The sequence below is a fragment of the Aspergillus aculeatus genome, assembly GCF_001890905.1.
Source record: "Aspergillus aculeatus ATCC 16872 unplaced genomic scaffold ASPACscaffold_21, whole genome shotgun sequence".
Classification (NCBI taxonomy): Eukaryota; Fungi; Ascomycota; class Eurotiomycetes; order Eurotiales; family Aspergillaceae; genus Aspergillus; species Aspergillus aculeatus.
In genome coordinates this window covers 574,188-600,980 of record NW_017962996.1, presented here as the reverse complement: position 1 = coordinate 600,980, position 26,793 = coordinate 574,188, and the positions used below count along the sequence as shown (strand labels likewise).

General features: G+C 42.6%; 4 protein-coding genes across 4 annotated transcripts; 2 read left to right on the top strand and 2 right to left on the bottom strand.

Annotated features, from left to right (window-relative positions):
* Positions 1–5,850: 5,850 nt before the first annotated feature.
* Positions 5,851–8,147, bottom strand: ASPACDRAFT_48108 (uncharacterized protein; the record flags this gene model as incomplete). Its single annotated transcript, XM_020202062.1, has 2 exons — positions 5,851–6,374; positions 7,673–8,147. The coding sequence occupies 2 exons, from the start codon at positions 8,145–8,147 to the stop codon at positions 5,851–5,853; spliced, it is 999 nt and encodes a 332-aa protein (XP_020051699.1).
* Positions 8,148–9,934: 1,787 nt separating this feature from the next.
* On the top strand, positions 9,935–10,854 carry ASPACDRAFT_48107 (uncharacterized protein; the record flags this gene model as incomplete). The annotated part of the gene is made up of 4 exons (XM_020202061.1): positions 9,935–10,185; positions 10,244–10,549; positions 10,660–10,738; positions 10,798–10,854. 4 exons carry the CDS (start codon positions 9,935–9,937, stop codon positions 10,852–10,854), a joined length of 693 nt encoding a protein of 230 aa, XP_020051698.1.
* A 1,157-nt stretch (positions 10,855–12,011) lies between these two features.
* On the bottom strand, positions 12,012–21,100 carry ASPACDRAFT_1876816 (uncharacterized protein). The gene is made up of 8 exons (XM_020198085.1): positions 20,624–21,100; positions 20,426–20,566; positions 19,125–20,369; positions 18,728–18,785; positions 16,954–17,076; positions 16,579–16,884; positions 16,009–16,522; positions 12,012–15,959 (listed from the first exon to the last, which is right to left on the bottom strand). Exons 1-8 carry the CDS (start codon positions 20,782–20,784, stop codon positions 12,388–12,390), a joined length of 6,120 nt encoding a protein of 2,039 aa, XP_020051697.1. The 5' UTR covers positions 20,785–21,100; the 3' UTR covers positions 12,012–12,387.
* Positions 21,101–22,315: 1,215 nt separating this feature from the next.
* ASPACDRAFT_64623 (putative protein kinase) lies at positions 22,316–26,602 on the top strand (the record flags this gene model as incomplete). Its single annotated transcript, XM_020204013.1, has 3 exons — positions 22,316–22,392; positions 22,526–26,525; positions 26,591–26,602. 3 exons carry the CDS (start codon positions 22,316–22,318, stop codon positions 26,600–26,602), a joined length of 4,089 nt encoding a protein of 1,362 aa, XP_020051696.1.
* Between the last annotated feature and the right edge of the window lie 191 nt (positions 26,603–26,793).

Genomic DNA, 26,793 nt, shown 5'->3' with positions numbered 1-26,793 from the left:
TAAAGAAAACTAACTGTTACTATATTAAATTCTAATTATATATTTTATTTAATTTATTAATTTTTTTAATAATATTACAGAAAAAAAGCAGCAATTGCTGTAGGCTTATATTTAAACTTATTCGGATTATAATAATTATAATATATATTATAATTTTTAAATTTATATTTAGTATAAATATTATTTTATTATTTAGATAATTATATAGTCTGTCGAAATTTTATTTAATTATTATATTTATAATAATATAGTATTATTCAATTATAGAATATAATTAGAAAATTATTAATATATAAAAAGCGTCCAGTATACATCTAATTCTATAAATATTTTATATAAAAATTTTATTAGATTTTTTTATTTAAGCTATAATAAAAGTACCGACTTTTATTTTAAATTCATAATAAAAAAAATACTAAATATATTATTAATTTAAAATATAATAAAATTAAAATAAAATCTTATTTTTATATATTATTAATTATATAATAATCTAATACTCTGTATCGCCAGTACAGGGGTTATAAATAATTATATAGTATATAAAAAAAAATTATAATTAATAATAGTAATAGAAATTTAAAAAAAATTATAATAAATAAAAATTAATATATTATCTGATTGTTCAGACTTATCAGTCTTAGTATTAGAAAAAGAAAATATTATATAAATATAAAAAAAAATAACAAGAATTATACAGATAAAAAAAAAACAGACTAATAATAAAAAAAAAAAAGAAATATATATAAAAAAAAGCTAAAAAAAAAAAGAAATAATCTTTTTTATATAATACTTTATATATTATATATAAAACTAATAGCTAAGCCTGACTGTATTTCCGGAACCGGTTATATAAATAGTATAAAAAAAGATTTTATTTATTAGAGAATTATAGTATTTAATAAATAAAAAAAGATTATATAAAAAAAAATTATATTAAATAAAGCAGATTCTATTTATATATATATTATTTATTAATCAGTTATAACATCATCTGGACGAAAAATTAAAATATAAAACTATTATTTTAAATTCTAAATAATTATTCGTACGAATAAAAGTTATAGAAGAAAGATAAGAAAAGAAGAAGAACTTTTATTATAAAATTAAAATCTTAATATAGAACTCAGCTTTAAATATTAATTAATATCTAAGGCTTCGTACGCTATATACTAAACTAGCACTAGCTTAATATATATAAAAAAATTTCGTACGAACAGATAAAATAGCTCTTTAGCTATTTCTTCTTGTTTTAAGGCACGTTTTGATTAGCACAATCCATCCGTCCCGTAATATATTTATTTAAAAAAATTTTTAATTTTAATTAAAATAGGAATTTCTATAATTTTTTTTATATAAGCTTTGCTAGATTTTAATAGTCTATATCTACTATTAGAATATAAGTCTAATTTTTTTAATTTATCTTTTAACTTTAACAGTTTTGTATTAATTTTTTATATTTATTTTCAAAAGTTTTTATTTAATTTTATTCTATATTTTTATAACTATACTAAAGCTACTATAAGTAAATTAGTTTTATATTTTAGATTTTTTTTTATTCTATTAAAAATCTAAATTATATGTAATTATATTTTAAAATCTTATTTATCAGATATATTCTGTTTTTGTTGTAAGAAAATATCTATTTATTTATTTTTTATTTCTTTTTAATAGATTAATTTAAAATTAAATCTGCTTAAAATTAAACTCTATTATATATATCTTTCTATAAGTTTATATAATTTAAAAAAATATTCTAAATTTTTATAATTAATTACTACTATAAATTCTAATATTAAATATAATTTAATATTTTATATTTTTAAATACTGTATAACTATTAGTAGTTTTTTATTATAGATCTTATAATTATATTCAGCTGAGGTATTTTTTTTTAAAAAATAAATATAAAAATACAGCTTTTTATATTTATTTATTTAAAAAAGTATTTTTTTATATTATAATCTAAAAAATCTATTTCTACTACTATTATATATTTAGAATTAAAAAAATAAAAAATCAGTTCGGTTGTAAATTTTATTTTTAATATTTAAAAATTTATTTTATATATTTAGATTTATTAGAAGAGCTGATTTTTCTTTATTAGATTTATAAATAATTATATAATAATTAAAAATCTAAAAATAAATTTATAATAAAAATTTATAAATTTTAAAAAGCTTCGAACGGCTTTTACTAATTTAAAATTTTTTTATAAAATAATTATTTTAATTTTTTTGAAATCTATTTTAATATCTTACTCTGCGTGTATGATAAATCTAAAATAGAAGATTTTCTTATATTTAAATTTATTTTTTTAATATTTAAAAAATAAACCGGCTTTCTTCAGTTTCTATAATTTTTTTTTATATATATTTATAATATTTTTTTAATATTTCTATTTATATAAATTAATATATTATTAATATAGATCGAGTAGAATCTATTAAGATATTTATATAATATCTAATTAATATATTTTTGAAAAGATATTTTAGAATATTTATTTAATTTAAAAAATATTATTAATTATTTATATAATTTATACTATATATAAAAAGTTATTATTTATTATTAATCTTCTATAATATAAATTTTATAAAAAATAAATAAAATATTTAGTTTAGTAAACTATTTCGTTTTTTAATTTAATTTAAAATTTTATAAATTAAAGAAAGCACGTAGCAGTTTTTTTTTATATCTATATTAAATATTTAATAATTTATATAAAATTTTAAATTTTTTTTAATTTTTATATAAAAAGTATCGGAGCTGCTGCTGAGAAGTAGCAATCTATATAAAATTTTTCTAATAGTTTTATTAATTTAAACTATAGAACTGTTAGTTTTTTTTAAAATATATTATAAAAAAATCCTATAGAACTTCTGATTTTTTTTTTAATATATAAGTTTAATTTTATAATTAATATTTTTTTTAGTATAGCAGTAGTTTCTCTGTATTTTCTAATTTAAAAAAAGAATAGAAAATTCTAATAATATTTAAAAAGTATTATATATAGATCGACCGTCTTTTTAATTTAGACTATTTTTTAAATATTAATAAAAAAGATAATAAATATTTTTATCTTTTTTTAGATCTTTTCTATAGGTAGTTTTTAAGTTTTATTTTTATAATTAGCTAAAATTTTAGATTTGTATATTATAAATATAATAGATTTCTTAATCTTATTTTAATTATATATAAAAATAATTATTTTTAATCCGGTTCTAAAATCCTATTATAACAGAACAGCTAGTTTTTTTCTAAAATTAAATTATATTTCGAATTATTAAATATTATATAAAAATATACTTCGTTTTTTATATAGAATTTTATATTTATTTTTATTTATATAATAAAACAGATTAATGTTTTATTATTTAAGATTTTTTATACCGGTTTTAGATCGATACTAATAATTAATAGATTATTTATTTTAATAAATATTTTATTTATAATACTATAAATTAAATATTCTAAATAAATAAAAATATAAGCAGTTGTAGTAAGATTTAATATAATTTTTATTAAAAAAAATATATATAATTATATATTTCTTTTTAAAATTTTTCTACTTTTTTTTAATTTTATTAAATTATTCTTATTTAAATATATAATTTTATATTAGACTTTTTCTTTTTTTAAATTAGAGTTTTTATTCGAAAAGATATATTATTTTTTTTATTATTAAAAATAAATATAGCAGCAGCTATACTTATTAATTATATAATAGATTTTAAAAATATTAATAAATAAAATATTTATTCTATCTATAATAAAAGTAGTAATTTATTTTATATTTTTTTTATATTTTATTAAATATTATTTATTAAATTTATTTCTGGAGATTATTAATAGTTATATAAAAAATAATTTTTTTTAATTATATAATAATTATTTAAATAGATTTTTATTTTATTAATTTAAAATTTAGTTTACATCGCGCCGGTATAATTTTAATATAATTTTTTTAAAAAAAATATTTTATTAAAATTATAATTTATACAGTACAGTTAGTTATAATAATTTTTATATATAAATTTTTAAAAGATTTTAATTAATTTTTTAATAAGTTTTTAATTTACTGTAGTAATTAATATAGCGCTTTTATATTTATTTAATTAATTATATTTTTTTATTTATAATAAGACTTTCTTAAAGTTATTTAAAAAAAATTTTTAATTTTATTTTTTTATTTTATTATATTTATCTAGTTTAAGGTTTTTTATTGTATATTAAAATCTTTAAATATTTTATTTATTATTATAAATATATCTTTAAATTATATTATTTTAATATTTTAAAATTTAATTTAAGAAATATTCATTATACTGCCCGTCAGTATAATTAATTATAAATATAAAGAATTTATTCCGATCTAATAAAATAACAATTTCTATTAGTTATAAATTTTATATATATATTTAATTTAAATAGTTTATAATTATATTTTTTTTTATTAAATAATTTTATATTAAAATATTAAAAAGAGGATTTATAGTTCGGTTTGTATAATTACTGTAGAAGATTTTCTTTTAATTTACTATTAATAATAAAAGTTATATTATAATTTTATAATTTATTTAACAATTTTTAAAAATTAGTTTTTATTTTATTATTTTTATATAAAAGCTGATTAATTTTTATAAAAAAAATTATATATTATTATATATAGCTGCAGATACTACAGTCGGTTATAATTTTTTTTAATTTATTTATTTTATTATTTTTATAATTTTTTTAATTTTATTTTATTTTATTTATATATCTAGTAGGACTCTGTTTAGGACTTTTTTTAAAAAGCTATTTCTAATATTTTAAAATAAATAGATTCTATTAATTAAAATATATTTTAAAATAAGAAGAAATAACAGAACAGCTATTTTATTTATTTATATAAAATTTCTTTATATATATTAAGCTAGCGCTAGTTTAGTAAGTAGCGTGCGAGGCCTCAGGCGCCAACTGGTGTCTGAAGCTGAGCTTTATATCAGGGCCTTGGTCCCATAACAAATATCAATTATTAGATATATTAATAATATTATACAGTTTATACTATTCTTTATATTATTTAGAATAATAATCTACTTATACCATATGAAAATATAGTTTTTTGGACTTTTTACTTTAAAATTTAAATAACTCAGCCATTTTTTTTATATTTTTTGAAGGTCTTTAAAGTTTTGGAAATTTACCTATTTATCAATTTTTTAGACCTATTTTTAGAATTATACTAACTATATTAGAAAGATTATATCGAAAAAAACGAGTTTTTCACCGAATTTAAATTATAATTCAATTTTGATATATTTGTTAAATTTAAGATTATGTTATCTAAATATAGAATAGTTTTTATATAAGAAAAATACTTCCCGGCCTTCAGAGGCCGTACGCTATTTTTAATTGATTTTTTTTATTTTTATAGCTATTTTTGATGTGGTTTTTTGACCTATATCTCTTCCGCGGGTAACGAGAACTACTATATATACAAAAATATAGTTCAGTAAGAAAGATTTTAACCGGCTGCAGGCCACACGAGCGAGGAAGATCTTCACCGGCCGTACGAGCGAGAAAGGCCTTCTACAGCCGCATAAGAAAGATCTTGACCGGCCGTGGGCCACAGTCAATTTGTGGACATTGAAGGAAACGACGCAGATGACTACTAAAAGGTAGGCTGCCTACCTGTTTGTGAGCCGTGGGATACAACATCTGTCCATTCACTGTCCGTGCCTTCGACATATGTCCTTTCACTGTCTATGCTTTCAGCATCGGTGCTGGTCCTGCAATGGCTTGAAGCATGAACACGCGCGCGCCTCTTCTCCGACCAGATAATCACCCCCGCGGGTGTTATCACGACGCCCGCAAGAAATGCCAAATAGCCTGGGAGCCAGTAGGGTCGGTCGATCGATTCAGCTCCCACATGCAGACCGCGAGGCCCACATTCAAGACGGAACCGAGAATATAGCTCCAGACCACCAGATCCAGCTTATACATCGGGGTCGGTGGTGCCCTTGGTACCAGTGCTTCTCTTTCCTTCTCGACCTGCTGCTGCTGCTGCTTCTCCTCATCTACATCCACCAAGTCGCTGGCAATGGAGGAGGCTTGGTCATCGAGCCTGAACCAGCAATCATGGATCCAGGCGAGAGTGGCGAACGCTCTCTGGCGCGTGCGGAGCGAGCCGCCCAGTCGCCAGCGACCCCACAGGTACATGTCCAAAGATCTACAGATTGCAGCCATGAGGCCCGGGAGGTAGTTGTGAGCGTACAGGACCTGGGTGGCAATCTCGAACCACTTCTGGCGGGGGGAGTTGTCGGCGTCGCAGGTTGAGTGGCACATTGATTGGGGTGGGTAGCCAAGTAACCAGATGTACACTCCTAACCAAGCGAGGCCATGGAAAGAGAAGAGTATGGCGAAGATTCTTCGGGGTGAGGAGGCCCATCGTCGTAAGGCTCGGCCTTTAGCTGTCCAGTAACCCGTAGGGGGGGGTATGTCTCTAAGTCGAGGAGAATGGTACCGAGATAGTTGGGAGAAATTGAATCTTCGATCAAGTTATTCTTTAGTGAGTATCAGGGCAGAAAAAGAAGTAAACGGTTGAGGTTGTGGCAATGAGTGACTGTGTGCTGATTCAGAGCAAAATAGAGATACTTGACGGGACAATGTAGAAGAGCAGAATGAAGATGACTCACGTTGTAGAACGATGGTGCGGGCTTACAGAAGACCTCATGATGATAGAACCTTGAATGACACACACGTAAGGACGCCGTTCAGGTGGTGTGTGGATATTCATATCCATAATTACAAAGCGGATATCCAAGGGATGATCGGAGGTTAATCCCTTTCGTATTCGTTTGATGGCATAGCATTGCCATCATATCATACTCGAAACAGCCCGCGAATTGAGGTAATGGGCCTACAGGATATACTGGGTTTGATTCGAGGAACGGAGGAAGAAGGATGAGAAGAACGGATGTTGCTTGAGATTTTTGTTTATCAACAATGTTCAAGAAAGATAGATGACCGCCCGCTGGCTATCTCACTCAAGAAGCAAAAACCAGCTTGTCACTCTTCCAGTCTCTGCTTCTTAATCTCTTCCATACTTACACTTATCTTATTGCGGCATAATGGGCATTCAGTTTTGAGACACTCTACATGCGCGACTACAAAGGCCCAGAAGTAGGAGATATCATTTGGTACTAGATAAAAACAGTTGCGACGAGATCATGAGCGTCTTCCACATGATAGGCTTTTATTTACCGCTATTCCTGAGGTTGTGCCATAGAGTAAAACTACCGTTGACCTGTACCTACCTCTTAGCCCTCATATAGTGTAGCATTTCCAAGGGCTTACGGCAATTTGTGCTTACCAGAGCAACGGGGTCAGCTGGACGCCATTTCCATTTCCCGTCAGACTTGGCCTGCATTGCTACCCACCACAACGCCTCTGTGGCACTGATTTGAGGGTCATGGCTTCCCCCCGACGACGGCTCGGTGGCTTGGAATGGCTCGGAAACCATGAACCTGAACTTGCTACCCGCTTCAGCAGAATCACGGCATTGCAGGTGGTGAAAAAACCGTAGCGGCATTTGTACGCGTTCATATAGCACACAATTTGGGCTAAGAGTTTTATCTTATTATTCACTGTTTCCCTAAAGACCTGGTACCTTTTGACTTACCAAGAAATCTGCGCTTGTCATCCGGATCGGGAATAAAAAGGTCCGTAGACCAGGGGGTTTTGAACTCCCCTGGTGCCTTGCATTTACCATCCTCGGCCGTGATCTGTAATGTGCAGTCGGGCTCAAATCCCTTGATTGCGTCTTGCCCCGTTGCGCGATCAGCGAATCGGAGTGTGCACTTGTTGGCTTCGAATAGTCGGCATAAAGGGTCTAATATCTGGGCATTGACCCGGGCAGCAACACCGGCTTTCGTAGCAACTACATACTTCTCTTCCACTACTGCCGCGGTGAAATCGACAGGGGGCGGAGACCCAAAGGCGGCAGTAGAATCTGCTCGTATAAGCATGGCAAGATCCTTCCACTCCATTATCTGATCCTCTGACAGGATCTTATCTGGTGCTCGTGATCGACGAGTCTTCAGTCCTGGCCGGACGAGAAGGCTTGGGACGGCGGCATAAGGGTTTTTGACAGGCATAATAGTTATTCAATTCGAGGAAAATTGCAAACAGAATTGGATCAATGTAGGCAATGTAGTTGTATGCTAACAGAAGCATCAACACAATGCAACGCAGCATATATTACCCGCACAGTATAACACGACTTGATATCACAAACCTCTTGACCACAATCAGACTACGTATCCTCCTATGATGAAGACTAGTCAGCTCTATCACATACTGTCATCTTACCCACTCGGGTGTGCTGTTCAAATGCTTTGGTCATATGTGGTTCTATCAGCTTAGACTTGAGAATGATTAGCTTGATGAGATACTACTTAAAGTCATATGCAGTGGACCTCATCGGGTATGGGCTTGCTTGATGACCTACATGTCAAATGCTCTGGTAGGCATGTCTGCATTATGATACTAAAGCGTACCACGATCCCCGCTGCTCAACAAACCGAGCATAGATGCAGACTCTGGGACTATATATCGCGAACCCATCGCACCATGCGAGACTGGGGGCTCTAAAAGGTGTTTTTCTCCAAACACATCGAAGACACTAGTGGTCACGTAAAACTGAGCCACCGAACCGTTATGCTATCTCTAGGATGGCTTTCAAATGAACTAGCAAGAAAAATATAGTATATAAATAAAAGCAGCTATAAGTAGAGATAGCTGTTGGTGGGCTCTGACCGTCCTGAGTTCTCTATTAGTACTAGGTAGTACATAAGGCGCTAGAGAATCAGATGTTTGGTGTTAATCCACAGTAAGGGCCGCGGTGTAGCAATTCAAGTAAAGTCCAGCTATGCTACTCTGCAAACTTTCCTGGTGCAGACTAGACTGATTGAAATACCTAACTGACCAGTAGCTCAAGTAGAGCCCTACAGCATTACTAATTTGTCTCGGGCAGATTTGCAACATGCCCGATTTTAAAAGAGATGTCTGGTTGGTGGAGTCTGGTCATCAGGGTGTACCTGTAGTCATAATCTTCTTTCTGCGACTCTTGCTTCTAGACGCGCATTATCTAGCTAATGTACATGAAGACACTTCATTGCAATAGTTTAAACCCTAGATAAATGAATTTAGGTCGCTGTATGCTCTGAGGGTGACGACAGAGGTTGTGCTATAGAAAGTCAGTTCAAGACCGGCTTTAACTTACTACTTGCTTTGTGGCATCACTGACACCTGTATGAATGATCAGTTGATGTATTTAAGTTGGGCAACCAACAAACATATGCGCACTCACTGTACGTCTATGTTGGGAGTAAGGCATATCGATAGGTTCTTGGCTTCGAATGAGCACCTTCGCACTCCACCTTCATACATAGCTGCACTAGGCGGGCTTCTTAGGTTTAATAGTACTTGAACGGAATTGATTTGAACTTGATCGTGCTGTCAGTGCTACCCTATGGCAGTGCTGCGCTCTACAAGATCTCCCTTTCATACACCTTTGTGTTATCACAGCTTTGATTCATCGACGTCAGCTATCAAATGGCACAACCCTCTTGACAACCATGGATGCAATGTCATTCACCTCTGAACTAACACTCTATTGCAGAGAATTGAATCAACACGGGGCGCTACTAACCCAGCTATATTCGGGCTATCAACAGCATGAGCTCTAAGCCTGACTTACTCGTCATAATTCCATCACCTGAAATCACCTACTACCTTTTCCCCGCAGAGATCTCTTTCTCCCTTATCCGACTAACATATCTTACTTCCCAACCTTCTCACTTAGCATCACCTTCGCTTCTCTCTTTCATTCTTCACTTCATAGCCTCAAACTTCTCACTACGAAGAACCTTGATCTGCACCCATGAGTGGAGCGGCTTCTCATGAGCCCGGGGGCTTTCCCGAACTGGAAGAAGAGACACTGCGACACCTGGAGGGGAAGTCCTATGTTGTCGGCACCAACGAGTACCGTCTGACCCGTCTCGTTGGGGAAAGTATGAATATCTATCATAGATTGCGACGCGCAGTGTTTTGGGCGACCAGGATCAGTGACGGCTTCGAGGTCGTCGTCAAATTTTTTATTGAGTGCGGCTTCCACAAACCCCCTTATTTCTTGTGAGAGACAATTTCATAACATCTTCGAACTAACGCGAGAGACACCATGGATATCCAGACAACACCCTATCCTTGCCACTGTGGACCCACACCGGGGCATCTTCAACCGGCTCAGAAGCACCGTAATCGAAGGCGAATTCCAAGCACTCGACGCGGCGGAAGATGTGAAGGGTCTTCCACACATTCTCGATCGTAGTAGGAGCAGCGGCGAGGTGGTGCAAGGCCCGGAGTTCGAATATCCCGGAGGTAGACTGGACATCGTGGCTATGACCCGGCTGCCCGGGTATCCACTGAATTTTTTTGAAGGGCAGCTTCAGCTGTGGGAAGTGGATCATGTCAAGGGTGAAGTTCTGCGGATTGTCAGGTGAGTAGATTCACAATGCGATGCCCAATTTGCCGGACCTGAGAGTTGCTCCTCACGTTCCGGGGGGGGGGTGTTGGATTTGGCTAATACTCGAGACTGGCTTGGGCTAGGGAGCTGAGGCAACGGGGCCAGGCGTATGTCGACGGTGACCCAGACAAGGTTATCTTCGACAGACGGAGTCTACAAAGTGTATGGAAGGTTCCTGTTTTCTAAACCTATCTCACCATTGTGACTAACCCCATGGACAGGGGTATCTGCTCTCTCGGACGCGCACATCCCACCTCTCTTCGCGAGTTCCCTATTAGCGAGAACACCAATGTCATCGAGCAGTTGGGCAGGGATATTTGGTGGTTTTACGGCCAACCGCGACGTTCATAGTGCTGCACGTTTAGATAGCTATTGCACGCTGGGGAAGGATATTGGGTGGTTTACGGACAAGTTCAAGGTTTTTAGTGTTGTACATTCCGGTAATTTCTGCAGTCAGTCAGCTAATTGATTCTTCTGTTGATCCTTGCTAGCTGCTAATGCTGATGAATGCTTTGTGACGTACAAGTGCGGGCCACCTTGCCTATAGATGACTCGCGGTTAGAGACGTGGTGGGAAGTGTTATCATGACTACTCTTCTTACTCGCATGGCCTTCTCGGTATATTGCTTTAGCGAGACTTTGAAGAGCGGCATATTTCTACACATTTCATTTTATGCCTCGTTAAGCTTCTATCCAAGCACCGTCTTCAGAGTATCGTCCCAGATATCTCCGTAACCGAGCGAAGCAGCCCGGTGCCCTGTCCCTCAGCTTACTTAGTCATATCCCCATCGGTTGGTTATAGTTTAGTACTTCGCGTATTATGGTCTCCAGAGAAAGTCTCTTCCGTAATGCAGCTTACTCTAGACTCAGAGAGTTCCTTTTGTTCGATTGAAATTTAGTCTAAGTGCTACTGACCTAGTTAAGCCCGCTATTACACAGCTAGCGATATCGGTGCTGTGTCGAAGTAGGAACCGGCCTGAATTACCTAATCTCTATGTAAAAAAGGTATCATGAAGAAAACCATAAACCTATCAAACCGACTGATTCTCGATTGTATAGCTGGTGGCTACACATACAAAAAATATTAAAAGCCGACAGCGAAGGCCCTAGCCGACTTAATTCGTCTTCTTAAGTTGTTTATTCATGTGGTTCTCCTTGGGATAAGCAGACTAGCCGTTTAGATTACTACAAGTATGATTATTCCTTATCTTCTACAGTGATGCCTATACCTCTCAAGTCGATATTCTTACTTATAGTCGTTCTATTCTTACTCACATAGTAGCATCAGCTGAACAAGCCTGTTCAACCATATTATAGAATCAATAATATAGCAGATCACCTGCGGGTGAGATATTGGAATATTATAGTTGGGCAGCTGAGGTATTTTCATCTACAGTAAAGATACCAGCTTATATGGCCTGACGGCTCTTCCGGAACTGCGGATACTTTAACAGAGTACGCTTGAGTATCTGCGTGTAGTTTTCGTATAAATACTCCCTCGTATCGTATGCCTCGATTTCCTAGAGAAAGTAGGCTAAGCCCATACGCTTGCTATGTATCTGGAAGACTAGCGCCGCTTGGGCCTTGGTAAGACCTGTGTAGAGGTCCAGATTCCTTTTATTCACCATTTTGATCAGCCTCCGTATCGGGGCTACGCGCTCACCTGCCCACTGTTCCTCTCACTTGAGCCTAAATTTGCCACATACAGCCCTTTGATAGCTACTTCAACCCCTTCTTCTTTTCTAACGGTTAGCTATGGAAAATGTTTCGTGGCAGAAAAGGCGGACTAGATCCCCTCACCAAGATTCCATCTCACATATCTCGAACATACCCCTGCTCCGACACCCCTCCTTTATACAATACAATATAATACTCCGCATCCTTGATCGCCTCCAGCCGATGCGCGATAGTCACCACCGTCGACTCCCTCATCTCCTCGCGCAGGATCTGCTGGATCTCCAACGAGCTTTCATGGTCGATCGACGCCGTCGCTTCATCCAGGATGACGATGGGGCTGCGCCGCAGCACCGCTCGCGTGAGTCCAATCAGCTGCCGCTCGCCCTGGCTCAGATTGCGGCCTCCGGCTTCCACGGGCGTCTCGAGACTCCAGCCGTGGCGGCTGCAGACGCGCTTGAGCACCTCGGCGCATTCGGCGTCGGAGTACTCTCCCGTCGGATCGAGGTTGAGCCGAATGCTCCCGGGGAAGAGGACAGGGTCCTGCGCGACGAACGTGACGCGGGACCGCAGCGCTTGCGTTGCGACCTGCGCGATGTCCAGGCCGTCGACGAGAATGCGCCCGGATTCGGGCCGCACGACGCTGAGCATGGCGACGGCCAGCGTGGACTTGCCACTGCCGGTGCGCCCAATGATGGCTGTTGTGGAGCCGCCGGGGATGCGCAGGGAGATGTTGCGGAGCGAGGGATCGAGGTGCGGCGCGTAGCGGATCGTCACGTCCTCGAAGACGATGTCCTGGCCGAATTTGGGCCACGAGGCCGGAGGATCGATCGTGCCGAGGGGTTCTTGCTCCACGTGCAGCAGTTCGTCCACTCGCTCGACCGATACAAAGTCCATTTGGAGCTGGCCGTATTGCTTGCACAGGGCATGGGTGGAGGTGACGAAGTTGTTGGCCGCGATCAGGACGAAGGCTGCTAGGCCGGGGCTAACGCTGGTGTAGAGAGCGAGTACGGTCAGGCAGAAGGTCGATACCGCGGAAAGGCTCTCGAACCGGTACATGAGCCAGCTTTGCAGTGACCAGTAGAAGTGGTCCATGCCCTGGAACTTGTCGACGACGGCGATGACGCGGTCCTGGAAGCGGCTTTCGGCGTGGAAGGCGCGCACGGTGGTTAGGCCATGAAGCAGTTCACCGAAGTTGGAGATTAATGGACTCAGCGATACCATCTCCAGACGCCGCAAGCTCTGTGAGGTGGGGAGGAAACGTCGGAAGATGAGAACAAAGGCCGCGGTGAGCAGGAGCGAGAATCCGAGGAAGGTTGGAGTCACAGTCGCGATCACGGCGATCGAGGACACCCAGGTGATGGCTTGGAATGCGATCATTTGGAACTGTTCACTGATGTTCCCGTCGACCACTCCAATGTCAGAAGTTAGTCGATTCATCAGGCGACCCAAGGGCGTGACATCGAAGAATCGGAACGTGGCGTTGCTCACTCGTACCATCACCTCCTCGAACAGCGTTCGGCCGGCGCAATAGACGATCACCAGCATCAGAAGCTGTGCGAGCAGAAGCATCAGGGACTGAAAGCTGGTAATGAGCAAAAATGCTACTAACCAGGGTTTCACATTCTCTTCCGGCGCGGGAAAGCCATCAAATGGGTCCCGCGGCGCCCAGTGGATGTTGTTTGCCATCGTCGAGGCGGTAGTTAGTTCCGCACTGGAAGACATACGGTTGAGGTTCGATTGTCCGAAGAACAAGAGTATCTGCTTGTATGCCTCTCCCCACTCCTTGAGGAACCATGACTGGCCAACGGAAGACAGGCGATAGATTGTCAATACCGCAAAGAGGGCGAGCCACCAGCGGTATTTGCCAGCTTGGATGTACTTCCAATATACTCGTGCCTGCACTCCCCATTCTGCTCTATGTTCTTCTTCTATGAATTTCGTGGGAATTGCAGCAGAGGCATCTTCAAGAGCAACTTCACCCTCGTTGACAGTTTCTGTGCTTTTTGACGGAGCGCTTTCCTGGTCATCGCTGCCATGAGACGACACATTCTGGTTAATTTCTACTGTGGCCTTCCCATTTTCGATGCGAACAATCTGGTCAGCAATTTCACCGACTAGGTGGGTTCTGTGGGTGACAAGAACCACAGTCCGGTTGCGCATTAGCGGGCCCAAGAAACATTTATGAACAACCGTCTCTGCTGTATTATGGTCTAAGGCTGAAAGAGGGTCGTCAAGTAGCAGTATCCTAGCCGAGCTATACATTGCCCGTGCCAGAGCCACGCGTGCCTTCTGACCCCCAGAGAGACCTATTCCATTCTCGCCCACAAAAGACAGGTCACCATGCTTGAAGTTGGAAAGATCCGGTATAAGTGCACAGGCATCTAGCACCAGCTTGTAACGCTGCTCATCAAACGGCGAAGAGAACAGAATGTTGTCCCTGATACTCATGCTCTGCAGCCATGGGGTCTGAGCACAGAACCCGACCATCTCATTTGGGAGATGGGAGATTCCTTCCAGTCTATCCATCTCGCCCAGTAAGGCTTGGAGCAAAGCTGTCTTGCCAGATCCCACCTTGCCGTGGACAACGGTCAGACCTTGAGGCACGTCCAGGTTGACATTGGGAAGCACAGGTGATAACTTCCCGGGCCAGGCAAAAGTACATGAATCCAGTTTGATGAGAGAGGCGCAGTCAGCAGCAAGTGGCGTTCTCTCTTTATCAGGCTCTGCCATGAAGTCCTCGATTCTCTCCATAGCAATCGAGGCGTTTATGAGCACAGTGATGAGACTCGGGATATCCCTCAGTCGGGTTTCCAGCATTGTAAACAGCTGAAGAGCAGGAAAAATGATATCGATGCGCAGCGGGTTTCCAGCCAAGAAGGTGTAAGCGTATAATGCGACCACGGGGAACAGCCCACTAGCAAGGGTGTTGATGAAGCGAATCAGCACATTCCAAAGACTAGTGACAATTCGCAGGTTCAACTCAGACTGTCTGGCGTCCATTACCTGACGGAGCCAATGGTTCTGCCAACCGTACCAACGCAAATGTCGCAGAGCCTCAACAAATTGAGAAGATATCTGAAGCCGGGTGTCTGTTGCTAGGCGACGTACACGTTCCCAGCGAAGAAGTTTACGAGTGATGAACGCGTTAAGCGTTTGGGCAACCAAAATGGCTATAACTCCCAAGAAGCATGACAGCCCGAGGAGCTTCCAGACGAGAACGGTCGCAATGATAAGCCCCAGCGGTTTGTCAATCAGGGAGTCAATTTCCCAGAATCTCTGCGCGACTTCGTAGACGTCTCCACGTAATAGATTGAAGATTTTGCCCATGGACGCTGTTTTCTTAATCATCTCCTTGCGCGTTACCCTCTTGGAGCGCGAGAAGGGCCACCACCACCTCTTTGATTGGGGATCCGAATCTGTCTCATCATCCGTTTCTTCGGAGGGCCCGGCTCCATCTTCCTTCTCGCTTATCTCCTGATCGAAGACGTTCTTTCTCGAAAGTGCCTTCTCATAAACCATCATGATCATCTCGCCTCTACTCCGTTCGTAGGCACGTCTCCCGTACCACAGATTGAGAACCTGGGCCTGCGCTAGCACCAGGCGAAGCACCAGACTCAGTAATGCATAGGTCAAGGCCGGCCGATTGGACGTGCCTCGATCCTTCATCGCCTGCAACAATTGCTGGAGCAAGACAGGGGTCGAGAAATCTGCATATTTAATCAGCGACGCGCAGCCCCTCATTGACAGGTTACCAACCACAAAGCATCTGCACGATGGAGATTGTCGTTATTATTAGCACGTCAATTCCATTCGCTTGAAGTAGCCTTCCCAGCACGGATCCTTTCAATTGCCGGAACTTCTCGTGCAGTCTGCGATGCTGAAACTCGTATCCCAGAAACCACACATCTTCCTCCTGCAGTTGTTTGTTCTTGCCTACAGAAATCAGTGGAGCCATCCAAGACACGCTCAGAAACTGCCAAAGTCGCAAGTTGTCCTCTGGACTGCGCAAGTCCCTGGATGGCACTTGACCAACGGCGCTGATGTCATCCTGCGGGAGACTATGGCTGCGAAAGGGCATTGCAAGGATGACCGTACAGCCGGCCAAAGCAGCAGCAGCAGCCTCATGGCGGGTGAAAAGTCTAGAGAGATTATACACATCATCATTGATGAGATATGCGGACTCGACCACCAGTGCACTCAGAAAAAAGGAAAGCAGGGATGTAGGGCACGATCTCGGGCGCAGCACTGCAACCATGGCAGCAGCCACAGCCTGGTCCCTTGTCAGCGGGCGGAGTTTCATCGCGAACCAGTGCTTTTTCCACGTACCCAGGATACAGGTAAGACGGTGCTTATCAAAGGCCCGCCAAGGATAACGCTGGTCAGTTCAGCTAGAAATCCAATCATCGAGATGGCGAACAGGGCTACAACCCAGCCGACCCGCTGCGGTGGCCGTTCTATGGGCAGCTCTATCGATGCTGGCTGCTCCTGAACGAAGGAATTCATCCATTTTGGGCATCTTAGCGCAACTCCATGTGAGAGTAAGTGGCTCAGTGCAATGATCAAAATAACTATCGCTGGTGCAAGGGAGAGGTACTCCAAAGCACAGAGCGACGGTCGCGCATGGGGAGAGTCCTGTGGCGGAATATGTCAATAACGGACATTCGTGACATACAAGTCAGATAAGATCTCAGAGGAGCTTACCCAGAGCCAATGACAGGAACTAGCATCTCCATCATTCATGTCCATCAGCATCAGAATTGACCACCTAGTGACTGGGTTTGGGTAACACAAGACACTTGGAGGAAGTAGTAAGCCATCTCTCACCTCACCCGCCCTTAGGCTAAGCTAAGGCGGCGGACTCCGCACCGCCTTTTGTTTATGCCTCAGGCATTATATCTGAAAACAGACTAGCATAAGGATGGTGAGCGGGGTGTAACTTGGAGGGGGGGGAGAACACTCCCTCCACTACAACAAAGACTTTGATATAATCCTGGTAGCGACTATTGAGATTAGATTTAAACTCAACTCCCAATATTGCTTATCATCCTTTTTTCTTAAGATCAGACCTTAAGTCAAGACCATGATAATACCGTTCATCTCTACATTCTTAAATCTTTTCAAAGAGATATACTGTAATAGAAAATGTTAGTATCAAAATAAGAACTAGAGGCTCATTACCTCTGAGATTCTCGATGACTAAATCTGGATCCCTGACTCAATAGACTTTTGCCAGAATTTAAGTATAGAAGAAGAAGTCCTAAAAGCATTTTTAGTTGGATATAAGCAACATAAACCACAATCCATCTTACTAGTTCCCAAACCATTGAGTTAACCCAGCCTTAATCAGCTCTATTTCTACTTCGCACTGCTCTATGCAGGCTATTTTATAGGATTGAGAATTCTTTAAATTAAAGCAATTAATTAGCTAGATTAGTACTTTGATATCTCTTAAACTAAGTAGTATAATATTTTTACTAGACTATAAGTCTTTATTTATTAGCCCTGGCCGCCCCCCAACAAGACATTCAAATTATAGAAAAAACAAGATTACTACTTTGATTTAACTATAGATTTAGGGCTGGGCACTTTGCCTGTTATAGGACACTATATATAGACTTGGAAAGTTAGCCTTAGGCTTTACAGAAGTCTAAAAAAGAAATTCTTGTACTACTTAAATCTTAACGAAGCCTCAGGACAGAATTTTTGTATACTATAATATATACAAAGTCCAGATCTTCGGCCTAAGAAATAGTCCTCGGCTAGATCAGCACCTTAATATTCTTTTGGCCGAGCAGTGCAACGCTCTCATCATATTCATAAAGGCACTTAAACAACCGTATAAACAGACCCAGGAATAGCTGTATAAACACTCTTGTCCAGCTGTGATAATAGGCTGTCGAAGCTGTAAGATAGACCTTCGGCTACTCAAAAATTGCTTAGGAAGATATAAGTATAGGCCCTCCTAGGCCCGCCAAAGGCGCTGCCTGCAGGTCAGGCTCTTATATAAGTAGTCCTCCAGACAGGGTATTGTCATTGTTGCAAAGCACGTATGCGCTGCGTCCTACAAGAAACTGGCCATCCGGGGACAAGTGATCAGCTGTTTAAACATACTGATTAGCTGCTTGAATAGCCTGCCCAATACAGATCATATAATCTATATTTGTTTCTGCTGTTATCAGCTATTGTTGATACTGTTAGGCCTTGCTCGCATTAATAGCCTTGCTTACAAAAAAACCTTGCTTTAGAAATCTTTGCGTGGCTCCTCATCTGCTTAAACAGCCCTACTTATATAAACAGCTTTACTTGTGCAATCCCTCGCATAAGTCCTCACTTGCATGAATCACCTGGCTTGCCACAACCACTAGAGCTGCGATTTCTTATATGATTCCTCGCTAGCATAAACCACCTTATACGCGTGAACGGCCTTGCTCGCCACAGCTATTACAGTCGCAAAAACTACCACACCCGTGAGGACTATCACGGTTTCTTTGCAAAAGCTGCCACGACTGCGAGGACTGCTAGGACTGCTACTGCTGTGAGGACTGCCACGGCCGCAACTTCTTACGTGATCTTTTGCTCGTAGGAACAGTTCTATTCGCACAGATAGCCTTACTCGCGCGATTCCTCGCATGCCTTGGCCGAGGGCTGATCACCAAGCGTATAAGATACATTGCTTGGTTTCTTGTCTCCTGTAAGTGGAATGAGTCCCAAGAGCATTGTTGTTCTGAAACCGAAACAGTAAATTATAGAGTCACGCGATATAAGGGTCATTGCGAAATTTGCATTGATGTTGATCCGAGTTTTTAAAGGAGATTGAGAATCTCACCTTCGCCGGAGCTGTAAACTTCATGTGCAAACCTCATCATCAGTACGTCTCATCATTTGTCGTCTGTTGCTGACCAGCCGGCATACTAGTTCTGTGTACCACGCGAACCCAGCGCCGCCTTCTCCACTCACCCATTCCTCCGGTATTACCTCTTTCTTCATAATCTTGCGAGGCACGTTCCTTGCCCTTCTTCGCAGACGCTTTTTTATCACTGGCCGAATTGTCATCCGCAACAAAAGCAGGGGGCAGATCCCAGACCCAGCCCCCGATCTCTCCACCGGCTGTTTGGTCTTCAGAGGCGCCCCCGGGTACCTCGAAGCCAACCCCCGTGATCATGCGCTCCACCACCCACTCGCGACAGTCTAGATCCAGCTCCCACTTTTTGCTCTTCCATGCCCAACCGCTTGGAGGCTGGACGTCCTCGAAAAACCGGCACCCTTTGGGACGGTCGCCTGCGATGCGAAGTGGCGAGAGTGGGTCGTATGGCATCGGACTGAACAGGAAATGGTCCCACTGAGATTCGCCATATGGTGCCAGGGAGCGATACTGAATCTCAAAGATTTCGACCTCGCGTTCTTCAGTGTCAGAATCCAGAGAGATATTAGCCAATGATCTCATCAAGGACATGGCACTAGAGGAAGCGGGTAGTGGAACCCCAGCAGCGTTTGCCGCGCTCCTGAGTTGCTTTTCGGCCATGGATTCCGTTCCCGCAGGTTGCTGTGAGAGGTCCGCTGTGATAGCCTGGACAAAATGGTGAAAACGAGGGTGCAGGGAGAATATAGCCAAATTACCGCCAGCCAGGAAGACCAAGCGCCAAGGAACAAGATGAGCAGTCAAGATCAAAAGAGCGGCAACGAGCAGACACAGTAAGAAAACCGCTGACGAAAGCTTCTCGTCGGAGAAATTGGTCACAGGTGCAAAGGCGGAGACCATGGCGTCGTGGGCGTCGGAGAAGTCCGCCATGCAATTCTGCAAGTCCCGCATATTCACAAAGAAGTCTTTCGAGGTCTCTGAGGCTGGCTTGATGGTTTTCGCAGGTGCCAGTGCCGGGCCATCGTAAGAGTAGTAAGGCGTGATACTTGAGGTCGACGTTGAAGGAGGGGGGGGGTGTCGCGCAAGGAATGCAGGCACCATGATGAAGAATAGAAGAATAGAGATCGGAATCAGTACAAAGAGGTGTGGGTTCAGACAGATGAACGAATAGATGAAGAGGAACGAAAGCGTGTGGGAGGCTTTTTTCCAGCTGAACAGACGCTCAACCTGGATTTGAAACGTAAAGACAATTCCAATTCTGCATTGATCCTTAGCATCTTCTGTAAATTAAAACTGGGAGATTTAGTATTGTACCTTGCATTGAACCTGCGAAAGTTGTTTGCCATGAGAGGTAGGCTGAAGGCTGGCCGCTTTGGGTCTGCGGCGAGAGACTTGTCGCCGCCTGACAATGATTCCTTATCGGCATCTTCTGTAGGCACTACCTGCTCCAGAATTCTTGAAGAGATGGGTCAGGGAAATCTGAGAGCATTGCGAATGGATCAAAGAACATACTTGGAGAATAGCCTGTCCTGCAGAGACCGCCCAACCCCCGAGACTGATCGCTTGTGCCCCCGAGCTCGCGGATGCTTGGTATCATGTTTCTGCTTGTCGGAAAATATAACAGGTATAGGCTCATCGCGATTGACGATGGGTTCTGCGATAGTATCATCCATGACGATCCATCAACAAGGACGCTTCTGTTGTGGTCAAGTCAAATAAAGTAGAAGGAGCATCTCCAAGGGGGGGTGGTGTGTGTGGAGAAAGGAAAGGGTGAGGTCACAAGTGAAGTCGCAGCAGCAGTTAAGTTAGCAGCAGCAGCAGCAGAAGCACATGCACACAAACATGGCTGGATGCCCAGATTTTGGGGTCACCGAGCTTATCGGCGGGAGCTTGTATTGTATGGATAGGGTCAGTGACAGTCAGTCACGGGTGGTATTGCGCAATACGACCATTACGTAGACCAGTAGAGTAGGATGGAGTGAATTGACGGATGACGGTAGGATACTGCAGTGAGTAGATTACGGAGTACCATCGGGGCGATCCCGCCAAAATGGTAACTAAGTGGGTGTTTGCGCTGTTTGCAGCCATAGAAGCAGGCAAAAAGGAGCAGGGGGGGCACAACTAAAGAGGTCTCTCAATGGGTCTCGGGCTCGAAATTGTTTACCACCTCTTTATTTTTCCAGTTCCATCCATATCAATCCTTCCTCTCTCGGTCTCTTTTTTCTCCTAACACACTTCCATCCCTCCCCCCCCCACTTACTGTCTCAGGCATAGAAGTATAGGGGATTCTCATTGTTGACCTGTACTCTTTTTCTCTTCTTCTATCACATCACCCATTCCTTTTTTTTGTCTAACCACCTTCCTATTTTCACCCGTGTCGGGCACACTCCGTGTTTGCTCTTTCTCATTCGGAGTGGTTGCTTAGGTATACACAAGCCCGTACGTAACTTTCTTCGACGCCAAGTCTGGCAAAGAACAACCTACTGCTGCCCCAGGCAGAGTTTCTTCTCTGCAGAACATCACCCATCCTTTCTTTGGGATTTTTGCCCGAAAAGGGGCCCCCAGAACGGCTTTCGCAGACAGAGCTTTCATCTGTGGTTTCGACTCGATCTAATCGATTACCAGATTCCTTCGTCGCCCAGCCCGCAGCAGACACCGCTGTTCTTGACCCCCGCAATGGACCGGTAGCAACCGTTGATGGGTCGCGCGACGGTGTTGATCAGGGTTCTGCTTGGTTTGGACACCGAAAAAAAATTAAATAACATTCGCCTTCTACTCCTGAATGCCATTGCGATTGGGTTTGCCCTTGCATCCCCCCGCTAATTTGTTTCCCCAACCTCTCGCCTCCGGTTGATCTACCTACCTGTCGTTCGGAGCTCTCCCGGTCGCAGTTCGAGGATGATGCCGGAAAATCCATCTTTTCAAGACACTCCAGGAAAGGGGCACTTGCGCAAAGTCCAATCGAGGTCTTCGAGCCCTTCTAGAAATGAAGGCTCATGTCCAGAAGGTAAAAATGCTTGATCAAGATCGGAATCGTCATTATCGCTTGCGGGTGGTTCTTTGTTGACCACGGCTAACCCATTGTCACTCGCTTGAACAGAAGGACCCACGCGCAGACGGTTGCAAAAGCACTCTTCGACCTCTTTCCTTTCCGAAGCTTCGTCCCACTCGTCCAAATCCATTGCCGCAACCCGAACAAGTGTAATGAACCGGAGGAGGTTGTCTATTCGCGATCAGAAAGCGCCGCAAGGCCCACGACCGCAGGATCCTTCACGAACAAGGTATAATCGCCTCAAGCTCTCCGTTGCCTCTCCCCCCATCTTCCCGCTATTTTGACTTCGATTGTGAAACCTTTGGCCTCCAGCTTTAGAATTTCCGATCACGCATGTTGATACTAATTCGAATAACATGCAGCAATACACCCGGCTCGTTCTTCCACTCCGGAAACTCTTCGATCGATTCCACAAATGACTCAACGCAGAGCAACAATTCCCGCATTAGCCTACGATCTACCAGTGTCGGAAATTTAGCGAAGCCAGACTACAATCAGATGCCCTCCCAAAGTACCGAGTTCCTTCCCTCGGTCAACTTCGATGACATGCAGAATAGTATTGTGGGAGAATCGCAGCTGAAGTACTTCCCCGTGCCTAGAAACACTGGTTCGGGGTATGAGCCCGGTTGGACGAATGGCAGTACCAATGGGGAGGGTACACGCTCCAGGAGCAATTCTATCCGGCGGAAAAGCGTGGTTAATTCGTCCAGCGAATCGGTATCATCTCGTCCATCAGCGACTTCTACTACGACAGGTCGTAATCGTCGCCAAAGCCTCGCTCAACAAGCGGGCCCGAATGGTACAGCTTCGCGTGCCCCGAGAAAGTCCATAGGCCCGGTCTCATTGCCATCCACCGTGACCGGGAGACGACAGAGCCTGTCTGCGAGGAAAGCGAGCGCGGATACCACTCGTACAGAGCAGACCAGCTATCTCCGTCCCCGCACGCAGCAATTCGATCTCAGTCGAACCGAAGGTACGAAGCTTTCCAGCAACGCGCGGAGCATCAAGGCAAAGTCGCTTCAGCCACCGTTGCGAGAGCCCCACGAGAAATACTTGACAGCGTCTGGCCCAGCAGAATATTCTCGGTCATCATCGACTAATGCAGTTCGAACACCAGTTAAAACCGCGGCAGCCGCTCCCAATACTCCAGCCTCGTCCTGCAAAAGAGTCTCGGTCATGCCGCCACATGTACATGGTCTTGGAGCCCGTACCATAAGCCCTACCGATGCGCGTCGGGCTAAACGTATGTCAACAGCTCCTTCGGCGCACCCTACGCCCTTTACCCCTCCGACCCAAACAGAGCCTATGCCTGTCCGACCTCGCTCGTCCGCGCAATCGCCGTCGCATATACCTCGAAAGAGCGTCACTCCGTCCTCAAACCGAACCACCCCTGACCCGAATCGCAAGTCGTACAGTTCTGGCCTGTCGCTCTCATCAACCACAACCTACAATTCCGTAAGAAATTCAGCTGGCTCATTGCAAAACCGCCTATCTCACAGCTCGTCGACATCCCGATTACCTACTCCCAAGACCCGCTCCGAACCGAACCCGCCTGATGAGGAGGTCCCACCTGTTCCTGCGATCCCGAAAGCCTATGAATCCCCTAAGGGTGATTTTGAGCCGCCGAATTATGTCACTCCGCGCAAGCCAAGCTTAAACATGGAAACAGGTTCCAAACCCAAATTCGAGTCAGAACCGGATAACAACCTGACCGCGACTATTTCAACGGAGGAGGGCCCCCCCAAGACAAGAGAAGGACGCGCGATGAAGACTCCTGAAGCCAAGCCTAGAACCTCCGCGCTTCTTGGGAAAAGGAATCTTCAACCTCTCAAACTACCACCTTTGAATCTGCTTCCCCTTGGCACACCAATGACAACCAAGATCGAGGCATTGAGAGATCGTGAAGATGATCTGACAGTTCACACGCCATCCGCTCAGATCGCATCCAAGACACCGAGTACTCCCCTGACTGCCTCGAAGGCCAACTTTTTCTCGACAGTTGAGGATGATGATCTTTTGGCAGTTACACAAGCGAGAAGCAGCACTTCACATTTCGCGCTGAGTACTTCATCAACTGCCTCAGCCTTGCGAACTGTCAGCGGCTCCAGTGCTCTTGCAGGGTTCGACAACACGCCGACTAATGCAAGGACGGTGTCGCCTTATGTTGCATATAGCCTTCCGAAAAGCAACAGTGAACATACGAACTTGAAGCAGAAAGTCAGTGACGACTACTCGCCCAAAGCGATTCAGTCGTACAAAATGACTGGTCCTCGACCTCAAACACAGTCTTCTGCTTTCTCATCGAACGCCGAGACGATCAGTCAGCTCTCAACGCCCTCCGACCCGGACAACAACAGTATATCGAGCTCATCCCTTCGCAACAAGATCACAATGACCCGGAAGCGAAGCAGCTCTAAGACTCAGACAGGAGTTGAAGCCAGCAGCGATCCCGTCAAACATGACCCAATGCCACCCCCGAAGATTCCCACTTCCTCGACTTGGAACAACCTCACCAGTATCAAGACTTCCAGCCCCACGCTTAAACCGAGCTATCTCAAGTCCCGACGGCAAGCATCTGTCTCGAAAGCCTCTGGCCAGACACTGAGGAAGCCTAGCTTCAGCAGTGAGCAGAGTCTTGCCTTGGAACCGAGCCCATCCAATGACTCCAATGACAGTGACCCTCCCGTTCCTCAGCATCGGACTGCAAGCTCAATCTTTTCGCCGGTTCACAGAATTATCAGTTCGGCTAAGTCCAGCGTGGCTTCTACTCCAGCTCCCCCGCCTACCAGCGATCCCAACGTTGATCCCGATATTCGTGTTGCTGACGAAGAGATGCGCAGACTTGGCAGTAAACGCAAAGACTTTGAGACGGCCGCCAAGAATCTGGATGATCTGCGTCGCAAAGCTAGTCCCAAGGAGCGTGTGAGCCCAGCGCAGGCCCTAAGGATCGCAAACTTGAATATCTTCGAGCGAGGAGAGATCATCGACTTTAAAGATATCTATTTCTGTGGCACCCAGAATGCCAAGAAACACGTTGGTGATTTATCCGTCCAAGCGAATTTTGGCTACGACGACGACCGCGGCGACTACAATATCGTCATCGGGGATCATCTGGCATACCGCTATGAAGTGATCGATGTTCTCGGTAAAGGAAGCTTTGGTCAGGTAGTGCGATGCATTGACCACAAAATGGGAGGTCTTGTTGCAGTCAAGATAATCCGCAATAAGAAACGATTCCACCAGCAAGCCTTGATCGAAGTCAACCTTCTTCAGAAACTGAAAGAGTGGGACCCTCAGCGTCGGCATAACGTGGTCAACTTCACCCAAAGCTTTTATTTTCGCGGCCATCTTTGCATCTCCACTGAGTTGTTGGGAATGAACTTGTACGAATTCATCAAAGCTCACGATTTCAAGGGCTTCTCTCTCAAGCTCATCCGCCGCTTCACTAAACAAATGCTGAACACTTTGGTGCTATTGCAGGCGAAGAAGGTCATTCATTGTGATCTGAAGCCGGAGAACATCTTGCTGTGTCACCCATTGAGCTCTGACATTCGGGTCATTGATTTCGGCTCCAGTTGCTTCGAGAATGAGAAAGTGTATACATATATCCAGAGTCGATTCTACCGTTCTCCCGAAGTCATTCTTGGCATGTCATACGGTATGCCCATTGACATGTGGAGCGTAGGGTGCATTCTTGCCGAGCTGTTTACTGGCTACCCTATCTTCCCAGGCGAAAATGAGCAGGAACAGCTTGCCTGCATAATGGAGGTGTTCGGACCTCCGGAGAAGCATTTGATCGAGAAGAGTACTCGCAAGAAGCTATTCTTTGACTCGTTGGGCAAACCGAGGCTTACGGTTTCTTCGAAGGGCCGAAGGCGTCGTCCCAGCTCCAAGGAGCTCCGGCAGGTCCTCAAGTGTGACGATGAAGCCTTCCTTGACTTTATATCCCGCTGCCTTCGGTGGGATCCTGCTCGTCGGATGAGTCCACAAGACGCGCTTCGTCACGAGTTCATCACCGGTATCAAGCTGGCTTCGCGTCCGAGGCAATATACTTTGACGAACAATTCTCCAGCCAAAAGGGTGATCTCTTCCAACCCGTCCCTAGGGCGTCCTCTTCCAGAGCCACCTGTGGCCGGGCTGAAAGGCGGCACTCTCGCCCGCACTCGAGACGCCTCGGGCACCTCCCCGGTCAAGCCCGCTGGCAAGCGTCACTCGACTGTGAGCGGAATTCCACCGTCGACGCCCGCCAAGCGGAACACAAGTATTAGCACAGGCACTCCTGGGTCCGCTTTACCCCGTGTTGCGGCTAGAAGTATCAGTGGTAAGCCTGATCTCGCAACAGCGGCGGCTGTGACCAGCCTGGTAAGTGAATCTTTCATTGTGAAACACCAAACATCTCTCAGGATGGCGACTAACTCAGTTCATAGAGGACCAAGTGAAGAGGCAATTTCATCTAGATCTTTTTCCTTCCCCTTTCTGCCTCGCTTCTTTGCATATCTGTAATAATAATTGTTTGATTACCAAGGTTGCATAAACGGGCTCCCGACACATAAGAGGTTCTGCGTGTCCCCGTTCGTCATGATTGAGATTTTGAAACTTTGTTCGAGGCCCGCCCAAGAGAAGAGGAAGC

Coding starts and splice junctions, on each gene's coding strand:
- ASPACDRAFT_1876816 (XM_020198085.1), bottom strand. CDS start 20,784: ATGGATGATACTATCGCAGAACCCATCGTCAATCGCGATGAGCCTATA. Junction 17,077..18,727: donor TTTGCAAAGAAACCGTGATA/GTCCTCACGGGT, acceptor AGGGCGGGTGAG/GTGAGAGATGGCTTACTACT. Junction 16,523..16,578: donor CCGTCTTACCTGTATCCTGG/GTACGTGGAAAA, acceptor ACAAGGGACCAG/GCTGTGGCTGCTGCCATGGT.